This window comes from Caenorhabditis briggsae (genome assembly GCF_000004555.2).
Source record: "Caenorhabditis briggsae complete genome, chrII, whole genome shotgun sequence".
Classification (NCBI taxonomy): domain Eukaryota; kingdom Metazoa; phylum Nematoda; class Chromadorea; order Rhabditida; family Rhabditidae; genus Caenorhabditis; species Caenorhabditis briggsae.
The window spans coordinates 3,419,163-3,431,737 of NC_013486.2; the positions used below are offsets into that span (position 1 = coordinate 3,419,163).

Here is a 12,575-nt window from a genome sequence, read left to right on the forward strand (position 1 = left end):
TTTGATATCTTTCACGGGAACCGAGATAATTGAGCTGAAAGCCTCGGAATTTTTTCCGTCGTGGATTTTTTTCGCTTTTTAATCCTTATTTTGTAACCTCTCAATCTGAAACTACCCGTTCCAAGAAGCACAAAATTGTACTGAAAAACCGGTAAGGGCCCTCACTATCAAGTTTGAGCCCTTATATCTCGGTTCCTATGAGAGATACCAAAAAGCGGTCAACTAACAAAACACTTCTGCTATCATGATAAGCAGTTTATCAGTTGACAAAATTTTGATATCTCTCGTAGGAACCAAGAGAAATTGGCTCAAAAAAAAAATGGGAATCTGTCTATTACAGGTTTTACGATGTCTGTTTTACGTAATAAATATCTCCAATATGTTGCAATTTCTTCTTCTTCTCTTCTTTCTGATCACCATCAATCATAAATGCTTTCATCTCTCTCTCTCCACACTTGATGTTCTGAACAAGCAGATCATGTTCTTCTAGATATGGTCAATTTCAATTTGTTCATCTCTTTCCCTCTATTCGGAAATATATGTGTGTATATATACATTGGATTTGAAACATGACTACTACAGCCTAATACGTTTCTGTGTCTCCCTCTCTTTTGATGTCTACCAATTATTATGTCGAATACTTTTCCATAGAGATGATGCCCGTATCCACCCAACTAATTGTGCCCTCTCTCGCTCGCTTCATTTCTGACTCCTCTTCTGTTTTCCGGTTTCCATTTCTTTTTCTCTCTTTTCCTTTTTTCAACACAAATCGGAAGAGGAATTCTCTGGAAACACAGCTTTTACACTTTTAGCTTTATTTCTTCTTTTGACATTCAACCCTTTATTGGTTTGACATGCCAAATTGGCCCTTAAATGTTTATGTTGATGGAAAGAATGCCTGAAGTTAGTTTCTGGAATTTTCCTAGTTTTGAAATTCCGAGATTCCGAGATTCTGAGATTCTGAGATTCTGAGATTCTGAGATTTTGAGATTCTGAGATTTTGAGATTCTGAGATTCTGAGATTTTGAGATTCTGAGATTCTGAGATTTTGATATTCTGAGATCTAAATTTCTGGATTTTTCAGAAAACCGGTTTTTTGTGATTTAGGACCTAGAAATCAATATTTTGGAGGCTCGAAAATTTCGAGGATCCACCAGAATTTCTGAATTTTTGAATTTCTGATATTTCAAAATTCCTAGAACCTGTAATACTGAAAATAAACATTTTGAAATTCTAAGGTTCTGAGATTATCAGATTCTCAAATTCTGAGATTCTGAATTTCAAAGATGCTCAGATTTTAAGAATTCTCTGAACATCTCAATTTTCGGGACCAGGCTATCGTGAATTAAAAAAGCAAATGTTTCTAGTTTTCGAAATTTCCAGAACCAATTTTCCAACTTTCCAATGGCTCTAGTATAAAATTCTGGTCCTTAGAAAAAATTCTGGTCCTTAAAAAATTCGGGTCCTTAAATAAAAATTCTGGTCCTTAGAAAAAATTCTGGTCCTTAAAAAATTCGGGTCCTTAAATAAAAATTCTGGTCTTTAGAAAAAATTCTGGTCCTTAAAATGTGTTAATGTAAATGTATATTTTTCATCTGAAAATTTCGTAAAATCCATGAATTTTGTTGTTTTAGTTTGTGTTTAAGAAGTTTTCATAGTAGACATTAAAATTTTGTTATTAGAAAGATAGTAAATGTTGCAAGTAAAAAGTTTAAGATAGTAAATGTTGCAAGAGAGAAAAAACATTCACATAGTTTGGACTGAATAGTTTAGTTTTTTTATTCAAAAACATGTAAACGCCTAAAGCTTCTTGAATTAGTGTGAAATCTCATATTCATATTTTCATTATTCTAGATGGTTCCTACGACCTATGAACAGAATTACCCTATTCTACACCATACATCCCGTAAGAATTTTTATTTTTTAACTGATAATGACTACTGCACTACAAGTTTGTACGCAAAGTCTACATTTTGAAGTTTCGGATTCCGATATATTTTTTCTCTTTTATGTAAAGCCATCAGGACAGCCTTCCCGAAAAAATATGTTTTGAAACTATGGTTAACAGATTAGATCCAATAAAACATTTTATATCTGTAAAGGAGGATCAAAATACACACACTTAATACTTGGAACGTTACTCGACCTGCGGAATCTGGTAGAGATGGTCCTCTCAGTGTTTATTTCTTACGAACTAGTATTTTTCAAATTTGGTGGAACTCGAAATATGTATATTTTCAATTTTTCTGATGTTCCTTTAGAAAATGAACCATGGGTGCACTTTACTAGATACTTGCAACATTTACTATCTGTCTAATAACAAAATTTTAATGTTTACCATGAAACTTCTTAAACACAAACTAAAACAACAAAATTCATGGATTTTACGAAATTTTCAGATGAAAAATATACATTTACATTAACACATTTTAAGGACCAGAATTTTTTCTAAGGACCAGAATTTCATACTAGAGCCCGGTGTTTTTTTTCGCAAAACAAAGGGAACCCAAAAAACAAATTTTATGTATTTTCTTCGATTTCCCTCTTTATGCCACTTTGAATCCATTAAATTGGGCGAAAACCGAAACCAAATGGTATAAAACGTTTTGTGTCATTCTGTCTTCTATTTCTGATATGAATCTCTTTTGTATACCCCCGGTTTTCACTCTTCTCCCCCACCCCCTGGGGTGTTTCTTCTCACTTTTGACCCTTTTCCCCGAGAATCAGAATCGAAATTATGACTCATCATTATTATGCAAACACTTTTTTTTTTCTTCACACTTTTCTATTTTCCTTGTCCTTTCATGTCCAACAACCAACCACACTCTTCAAAAATCTGTCCGAAATTTCGTCTATTCTATTCAAATAACTCACCAATGAACACCTTTTTTTCAGACATTCCAAAAAGAATTGAACAGAAGAGAATAGTTTTTTTAAAGATTGCTCATCTCTTTAAGTGATGAACTCGAAACAGCACTGCAATCGATGCGGAAAACAGGTTTATCCGACGGATAAGGTTGGACCACTCAAGGATTCCACGTTTTTTCATCAGGGTGAGAATCTAATTCTAGGAATTTGACTTAAAACTTTGAACCTGAAAATTGATCAACTTTTTTACACCTTTTACAGGGACCATTCATATTTTGGAAAGTCATAAAAATGGAAAATACTATAAACACTCTAATTTAATGCTTACCCCCCCCCCCCCCAAACTTTGAGCTTATATATCTCAGTTCCTGTGAGAGATATCAAGAAGTGGTCAATTGGCAAAACATAAACTATAATATGATAAACATTTTATCAGTAAACAACTTTTTGATATCTTTTACAGGAACCGAGATATATGAATTCCAAATCAATTTTTGGGGTAGGGGGCATCCGATTAGTGTGTTTACGGTATTTGTGTGTGTTTTTTTTTTCGATTTCCCGAAATTCTAATGGTTTTAAATAATGAATTACAAATTTCTGAGATTTGTAGTTTTGTAAAAACTATTAATCTGACTATGAGTTTTAAATTTTATGAAAATTATCGAAACCAAGAATTTGAAATATTGAAACCTAATTTTTCGATTTATAAATATTTTGTTTCGAAACTTGAACATTTTTTAGCTACTCAATTTTTCAGAGTTTTGAATCTTTCGCTTTTCAATCTTCAAAATTTCTAATTTTTAAAAATTAATGAAGTCAAAGACACTAAGTTTTTGATTGTCGTAAAACCTTTCATAGAAGGGCTTCCTGCTTTTTCCATTTGAGCCAACTTATCTCGGTTCCTGTTGAAGATTCAAAAAATGTGTTAACGGACAAAATGTTAATTAAAATATCACAAACATTTTATCAGCTGACACATTTTTGATAGCTTTCACAGGAATCGAGATAAAGTAGTTCAAACTTGAGAGTGATTTTACCGTATCATTTTTCAATACTAAATTTTTGCAGGTTGCTTCAAATGCTACATTTGCGGAACTCGATTGGCATTGAAAACCTACTGTAACAATCGAAACGATATCAATGACAAAGAAGTTTATTGCTCAAATCATGTCCCAATCGCTGGACCTCACGATCTTCCAATGGCATCGACCAATGGTTCAGGCAAACATTTGGAGAACAATAATCATGTGAAAAATGGAAATTGGATGTAAGTTCTGATAAATTTATTTGAAAAAAAAACAATTTTTCTAGAGACGCTGGTCTATCCGATATGAAAATCGCACATGCTATGAAAGCCACTCAAGTCGCTAGGCCATACCCAAAAATCAGTCACGAAGGAGCCAAATACGTGGTGGATTATGATGCCCAGACCCGTTTGGAATTGTTGCACAGAAAAGATGAAGACGAGTTGTACGAAGAGTTTCAAGACAAGAGAAACCGAGAAGCTGAGCAATTCGAGAAGGAGAACACTGAAGAATGGGAACGAGCACTGGCTGAATTTGCCAAGAAATACGAGAAGGGGCAGGCGAATATGAAGAAGGATGATTTGATTCGGCAGTTGACAATCAAGAGGGAGAAGAAGCTGGAGACGTTGCATACTAAACGAAAGGTATTCTGACCTCTTCTGATCCAGAAGACGCTGTCAAAAATTTAAATTAGAGACATCTGAGTTAAAAAGCTCATTTCGCCCCCAGGGTTGGAGTCGGGCCGAGGTGCAATTTCTTCATTTGTCTACCCGCCGTCTCTCTTCTTTTCGTCCTAGTGAAACGCAGCGGCCGACATCTCCCGGGTTCCGCCGCTCGCTATACTTTGTGTGTGCGCGCGACTCCGCCCACTTTTGAGAACACATAGCCGTAACTTTGTGAAAAAGGTACCAAAGTACATGTAATTTTTTGGAATATATTTGAAAAATGAAGGGAAATCAGATAACCTGAAAAATGATAAATTTCAGGAACGAGAACGCCACCAAACCGCTGAACTCGTCGACCGGCAAGCCAAAGAGATGCTGGAACTGTTCAAAGCGTCTCGATCAGAGTACAGTAACCTACAGTACCCATCGACTCCACCGCCACCAGTCCCACCATCGTGTAGTAAAAGGGAGATCTATACAACAACCGACTATTTTTCGGTGAGAAAATTTTTTGAGATTTTTTTTGGTTACCGTATTTCCTCAACTTTAAGCTCGATTATTTCGATTCATGTGAGAGATATCAAAAAGTTATCAACTGATAAAATATAGCTGATATTATGTAAAATGTTTTGTTAGTTGACAGATTTTTGATATCTTTGACATGAAAGGAGATAAATAGGTTCAAAGTTGACATACCGTATTTCCTCTAATCACGCCATCGCGGTTGGGAACCTGAAAAACGCGCGCTTCGTCGCACACAAAAGTTGGCTGCGTGCCAGATTCGAAAATTTTGAAACGTGTTTTGAAAAAACGTGAAGTTAAACGTTGTTGAGTCGCTACTCACCGGAAAGCCGCGACGCGACCGCGCTACGCGTCCAAACTTGGCGTGCTCTCCAATTTTTAAATCTAGGTTCCCTTCCGCGAGGCCGTGTCTAATAGAAGCCCGCCTAACTTCGAGCTCCATTATCTCTATACCTGTGAAAGATATCAAATTTTTGTTTGCTGATAGAACATAGCTCATATTATGGTATATATTTTATTAGATGACAAATTTTTCATATCTTCGACAAGAAACGAGATAAATAGGCTCAAAGTTGACTTAACGTATTCCCTGTGAAAGAAACCCACCAAACTTCGAGGTCAATTATCTCGGCTCTTATAAGAGATATCAAAATTTTGTCTACTGGTAAAATATAGCTAATATCAAGATTAACATTTTATCAGGTGACAAATTTTGGAAATCTTTTTCAAGAAACGAAATAATCGAGCTCAAAGTCGACTTACCCTATTCTTACTAATAGAACCTACCAAACTTCGAGCTCAATTATCTTGATTCCTGTGAAAGATATCAAAAAGGTGTTAACTAATAAAATGTTTATCAGGAAATCATCAATATTTTACCAGTTGACAAAATTTTAGTACCTTATACAGGAATCGAGATTACTGATCTCAAAGTTGAATGGTCTGAAGAATCTAAATACAAAAATTTTTTGCACAAAAAATTTAATTTTTCCAGACAATCGACGAAGTAGCGATCCATTGCGCCCGTAATGAGGTGGCCTCATTCACAGATCTCATCCGAACGCTGTCTTCTGGAGCTAGGTCAGATGTCGACGTGGCAAGAGCCATCTATCGATGGATTACGATCAAAAATTTGAATACAATGATTTTCGACGACTCGATTCAGAGTGACACACCGATGGGATTGTTGAGAGGAATCAAATATGGAACCGAGAGTTATCATGTGCTTTTTAAGAGACTTTGCAGGTACCTTTTCTCTGCGTCTCTTGAAATTTTATAGTCTCTATTTTTCAGTTACGCTGGCCTCCACTGCGTTGTGATCAAGGGATTCTCGAAATCGGCTGGTTATCAACCTGGATATTCGTTTGATGATCATCGATTCCGGAACACGTGGAATGCCGTATTTTTGGATGGATCTTGGAGATTTGTACAGTGTAATTGGGGAGCCAGGCATTTGGTGTAAGTTTGAATTTTAGAATTTAGAATATTGAATGTCTAGGAATCTAGATCACGACCTGAAAAATAAAATTTAGGTCATGACCTAAAAATTTCGATTGCTATACATCATGTAGCTTATGAAATACTGTAGTTTCATACTGTAGATTTTGGGTTACTGTAAGAATTTTGGAAAATTTTGGGAAAAATCAAAACTTTTCCAAATTGTTAAATTTTCGAAACTAACATCTCTTAGAATCTTAAAATCCTAATATCTTAAAATCTTAGAACTTTAGAAGTTAAGAATCCTGGATTTTTAAAATCTCAGAAGCTCAAAAGTTTCCTAATTTCATAATTTTCGAATTTTTGAATATTGGAATCTCAGAGTCCCAGAATCCTAAAATTATCAATTTCTAGAAACGCCAAAGACGGATCACACGAAGCCAAAACCGACGGAAACCTCCGTTACGAATACGACGATCACTATTTCATGACGGACCCCGAAGAGTTCATCTATGAATTCTTCCCATCGGATCCAGCATGGCAACTTCTGCCCCGCCCACTCTCCCTGCTTCAATTCGAACGCATTCCATTCGTCAGATCTCTTTTCTTCAAATATAACCTATCTTTTATCGATAAGCAGCTGGAATCTACAGTTTATGTAAGTGTGCAGTGGAGCGAATTTACTTGATCTCATTTTTCAAAAAATAATTTTCAGACTGATAAAACCGGAGCGGCTTCTGTATCCATCCGGCTACCACCTAAGGGAGACTCCCTGATTTTCCACTATAATTTGAAATTTTTCGATTCGGAAGAGAACTTAATTAGTGGAATGTCATTAAAGCGATTTGTCATGCAATCTGTTACTGAGGATGTGAGTCTTTTTTTTTGCCAAATACTCTACTGGTAATTTTTCAGATTGTCACATTCCGAGTCCACGCTCCATCTACCCGCCCGCTTCTTCTGGATATCTTTGCCAATTCAGTGTCTTCTGGAGCCTATCTGACCGGACAGCCTATCAAGTTTAAAAGCGTTTGCAAGTTTAAAGTATGCCATGTGTGCAGTGGAGCGTATTTTCAAACTTTCGAAATTTTTAGGTCGTCTGTGAATCCCTACAAGTCATAATGGTACCTCTTCCCGAGTGTGCTTCTGGAGAATGGGGGCCAGCGAAGGCTACGCGTCTTTTTGGACTTCTTCCCATCTCCCATCCAGATGCTATCATCAATACCGGGAGATACGTGGAAATCAGATTCCGGATGACACGCCCACTTTCAGAATTCGTGGCGTCGCTTCATAGGAATCGAACGGATGATCGGGCATTGCAACAGTGCACCAGATCTATGTTAAAGGGTGATATGGTTAGTAAACTTTATTTTGTGCAACAGAAAAGCATGGAGATTCACATAAAAAAACATAGAAAACCCATTTAAAAATAATTTTAAAAACACTGAAAATTAAGAAAAAATTCGAATTCGCGCGCCTCTTCGTCCCGAGGACTAGAAAACCCAAGCTCGTCCCTATTAGCGAAATTTAAAAAAAAAACATTTTTCTAGGTCTACATTCAAATTGATTTCCCTGGAGAAGGTCAATACGGACTAGACATTTACACCCGACAGGACGATCAGCTAATCAATGGAAAACAACTTTTAACCCATTGTTGCAAATATCTCATTCATTCGAGGAACTGCTAATTTTTCCTTTGCTATAACTTTTTGTCTCCATCCCCATCCCCCCTCAAACGTTGCCATCCCATTCCTAAATGAAGAAGAGAAACGGACCTGCAGGGTATTCAAACTAGTTCTCTTTTTTTCTTTTATTATAAAACATCTTCCTTGTAAACTTCTTCTCCTGATGATTAAAATCCCGAGTTTTCTTATTCTTTTTGTCACATTTTTTTCGAATTTTTTTGTATGTCAATTACAGTATTTTTTTTTTCACGTCTTGAGCCAATAAAATTGTGATTAAACCCAGAAATTATGTACGAATTTGGCCAAAAACGAGAATCGCGCCAGCACCTGCAGTGCGCCAGGTGGGCGCAATTCTGGTTTTGGCCGCGAAGTTTGGGAATTCGAAATATTTTCATATTTTCAGCATTAAAAATGAAGGAATCTGCTAAAAAAACACTGAAAAATTTGCAAGTTGAAGTCAGGCTCAACCAGAAGTTGTAGGTTCTTTTTTCAAAAGTTTCCTCCTAGCCATTATATGATTTTCCTTCCAGTCCCAAATCTGTCGTTCAATCAAAAATCCCGGAATTCGAGGAGCTGATAAAAGCGAATTTAGAAAAAGCGAGGAATTGGAAGCCAATAAGTGTGACGTCGGAATCATCGCCAATCACAGAACTCTTCGAGAAACTAGTCATCGGCTCTTGCCAATTGAAAGACGGTGAGAGTCTTTCGAACCTTCTCGATTTCTCTCTGGACGCCTCCAACATCCACGTCTACAAACTACACAAAGACGGTCCACTTTCCCAACAAATCGGGGAAGATGACAATGAAGAAAGCATCATTGGCTCACAGCTCTGGCAGCTGCCATGTGTAGAATTCGATTCAATTTGGGAAAACCTAATTTACGATTCGAATTTGAAAAATGAGGTGATGTCCTATGTCAGCGCCCTCGTTAGCCTGTCCGAGAAACGAGTCAATATCACAATTATCAATGTTAACCGCCTGATTTTGCTCACCGGACCACCTGGGACCGGAAAAACTTCTCTTTGCAAAGGACTCGCCCAACACCTCTCAATCAGTATGAACAATCGATATTCGAAGTCTGTGATGATGGAAATCAACAGCCACAGTCTCTTCTCGAAGTGGTTTTCCGAGAGTGGAAAATTGATTCAAAAAATGTTCGATCAAATCGATGAGCTGGCTGAAGACGAGAATTGCATGGTTTTCGTCCTAATCGATGAAGTGGAATCGCTCGGAATGTGTCGCGAATCCTCATCGTCTCGCTCCGAACCATCCGACGCCATTCGAGCTGTAAACGCTCTTCTGACTCAAATTGATCGTATTAGAAGACGTCACAACGTGTTGATTTTGTGTACGTCGAATCTGGAAAATACGCTGGATAAGGCTCTGGTGGATCGTGCAGACATCGTTCGGAATGTGGGTCAGCCGTCGGATTACGCGAGGTACTCGATTCTGAAGGCGTGCATTTTTGAGTTGGCGAGAATCGGAAAGGTTGTGGAAGAAGATGCCGGCGCGATGCCACAAGACATTCAGAATGTAAGCTTTTTTTTACTGAAAATTGCCACGTCACTTACTCAGTAGATCGCAACAGCAGTTCCACCAAAATTTAGTCATTTCAGACCGACGCTTTCATGAATCCACACTCCCAATCGCTGCTGGAAATCGCTAAAGAAGCCCGTGGGCTCTCCGGCCGCGCAATCTCGATGCTTCCCACACTGGTCTACGCTAACAGTCTAGGAGCCACGATTTCGCTTGACGAGTGTATGGAGCTGTTCCGTGAAGCTGTCAAGGAGCGTTTGAATCGGAATAGTGTCTGAATTTTAAATTTACAACTTACATTTAAAAATTCTGTCAAAATAAACATTATAAACTAAAACATAAATAGACTCATTCATCAGAAACGTTCGTTAGATATATAGGCAAAAAAGCTCGGAAAATAAATAAATTAGCACTCAAAAGAACAAAAAAGTGGAGATCATCTGTTCTGGTCCTCGTGGTCTTCGTCAATGATTTCTCGTTCCGTACGAGTCGTGCGCCCTTGTAGTCGTCGTTGTTCCGCTTGATCGGCTCTGACACGAGCACGGAACATTTGCATGAACGGTTGCTGGGAGGAGATAATCGATGGCACGACGAATCCATCGTTTCGTGGCCGACGCATTCCACAGTTCGGAAGCACTCCTTGCGGTTCGAATCGCTCGACGTTGAATGTAGAAGGCATCGCTCGCTCATCAGTTTTATACTTTAGCTTCGAAGCCACAATCATCTTCGCCAGGCACTGCCGAATCGTTTCGTTGAATGGATCAATGGAAAGCGCTCTGTTGAAAAACTCAGTGGCTCGATCAGTCTCACCGAGTACTGCGTAGCAGAGAGCCGTCGATGCAATAGCGTCGATGTACTTGGGCTCCATTTTGATAGCCTTCTGATAAAATAGGATTGCCTCCTCAACCCGCCCCATTCGCCGTGAGATATGACCCAGATTGTTGAGCATTGGACGCCAGAAATCATCAATTGGTCTGTAAAAAACATTCTTACAAACATCCGAACAAAAATCTCCTACTTCTTCAGTGTTTCCTCAATCGGAGCATCTTCTGATGTATCTGTTACCATATACAAAACGTTTCTGAACAGCACATCAGCCTCACAATATATCTTGGCTGTATATGCGACGCACGCCTCCTCGTGACGAATCACTGGATCGTTCGGAGCACGAGACACCGCTTCCATCATGAATTTCTTGCTCAGCTTTTGACTATGCGTACTGTATTGTAGAGAGACGTAGAGGAAGGGCTCCGAGCTTCGATCGACTAGTTTTGACGCGCGATAGTAGCAACTCATCGATTGCTCATGCTCAACTTCATAGTGGAGAATGTGACCAAACGCAACCCAGCCCTCGGCGAAAGTTGTGTCCATCATTGTACATTTGCCTGGAAAAATGGTTTTAATATGTTTTAAACTCAAATAAACCCACTAATAAAATTTCTAGCTCTTGCGTTGGCTCCAATTGTATAATAGTAGAGGGCGACACAATACCACGGAAGAGGGACATACGGATCATCGGCGACTAGTTGGTGTCCCAATTGAAGAAGGGAACGAGAATCTTTCAACATTGTCAAGCAGTGAATACGAAGAAGAATGGCTTCAGGGTGTGGTCCGAATAGTTCGAAAAGTTCGCTGGTGAGTCGCTTGGCCTCTCCGAATCGACCCATTTCATAGGCATGTTGTGCACGTTCGATGAGAATTTGAGGGTCGTGGCTACCTTCGTGTAGCTTCAATTGCGCATTTCGTACCTTTTTATAATGTTCCCACTGTGCTGGCTCCACTAGGTTGTACTTTGTCATCAGCCGTTCGATATGAAGCGTTGTGTTGTCCACACTGAGCGCGTAGTTGATGCAAATCATAGCGGCGTCACGATTCATCAATTTTAAAAAGCTTTCGGCAATAGTAAGCATGAGAGCTGGAAGCATCCGCAACTTCTTGGAGATGTTATCCAGTTCAGCCATGTTTGCAAACGAATACTTTGTCTTCTCTTCTTCCACAAATCTACCAGTGACTTGGGACAGGGTTCTGACTGGTAGCAACCCGTGCTGCCCGTTATTCGGGAGCAGATGACCTACTGCCAATTCTGTCACCTCTTCGTACATTTTTCTGTGAAAAAGAGCAGTAACTGCGTAGTAGGCAAAGACCACGTGGATCTGGTAGTAATTTTTCCGGGACACCAGATGACTGACACGTCGCCATTGCCGCAGAACAACGAGAAGTTTAACATATTCAGCGATGCCCACAATATCCAAGGTGTCGTCGTCGATAATGCCGGCGTAGAGTGAATCCGCGCAAGCAGTAGCGTCATCGATGCGACCGATTTCGAGCATCTCTCTGCAATATGATTATTCAATAGTTACATAAATTTTTGGGGAACATACAAGACTTTTTCAATGCTGGCTTCATCGTAATACTCGCTGCCATCGATTCGACTTGCCAGTGTCTTGATCGGTTTGAAGCGGAGTGATTCGTGTTTCGGAAGATCTCTGAAAATTGACTAATGGATTGTTAGTTCGAAATTTGATCATTTTTACAATGAAGCGACTGGTTTTTTAGTGGAAGAAGACGACGACGGACCTTCTCCTGACAAGGACGGAATGGCGAACCCATCGTTATCTGTGGTGTTCATTCTGAAAGAGATGAATATTTTAATGATTTTCGATAAAATTATTCATGTTTTTACAGGGGGTTCTGAAGAAAGGGAAAACACTGAAAAGCTGCAGGAAAAGCTGAAAAATTCGAAAAATATGCGGGATATCGGAGCATCGTTGTCGATGTTGTCAATGAAGCGCGCTTCCATTCTGCCAGATTTTCGCCGCGAATCAGCTAAAAATAGT

General features: G+C 38.9%; 3 protein-coding genes across 3 annotated transcripts; 2 read left to right on the forward strand and 1 right to left on the reverse strand.

The window, feature by feature from the left end:
* Nucleotides 1–2,959: 2,959 nt before the first annotated feature.
* On the forward strand, nt 2,960–8,205 carry Cbr-ltd-1 (the record flags this gene model as incomplete). Its single annotated transcript, XM_002630252.1, has 11 exons — nt 2,960–3,053; nt 3,937–4,135; nt 4,180–4,537; nt 4,880–5,056; nt 6,075–6,325; nt 6,374–6,538; nt 6,932–7,175; nt 7,233–7,388; nt 7,433–7,561; nt 7,612–7,872; nt 8,068–8,205. 11 exons carry the CDS (start codon nt 2,960–2,962, stop codon nt 8,203–8,205), a joined length of 2,172 nt encoding a protein of 723 aa, XP_002630298.1.
* A 408-nt stretch (nt 8,206–8,613) lies between these two features.
* Cbr-pch-2 lies at nt 8,614–10,016 on the forward strand (the record flags this gene model as incomplete). The annotated part of the gene is made up of 3 exons (XM_002630251.1): nt 8,614–8,678; nt 8,733–9,735; nt 9,819–10,016. 3 exons carry the CDS (start codon nt 8,614–8,616, stop codon nt 10,014–10,016), a joined length of 1,266 nt encoding a protein of 421 aa, XP_002630297.1.
* A 158-nt stretch (nt 10,017–10,174) lies between these two features.
* On the reverse strand, nt 10,175–12,367 carry Cbr-emb-27 (the record flags this gene model as incomplete). Its single annotated transcript, XM_002630250.1, has 5 exons — nt 10,175–10,712; nt 10,757–11,123; nt 11,168–12,072; nt 12,120–12,224; nt 12,273–12,367. The coding sequence occupies 5 exons, from the start codon at nt 12,365–12,367 to the stop codon at nt 10,175–10,177; spliced, it is 2,010 nt and encodes a 669-aa protein (XP_002630296.1).
* Between the last annotated feature and the right edge of the window lie 208 nt (nt 12,368–12,575).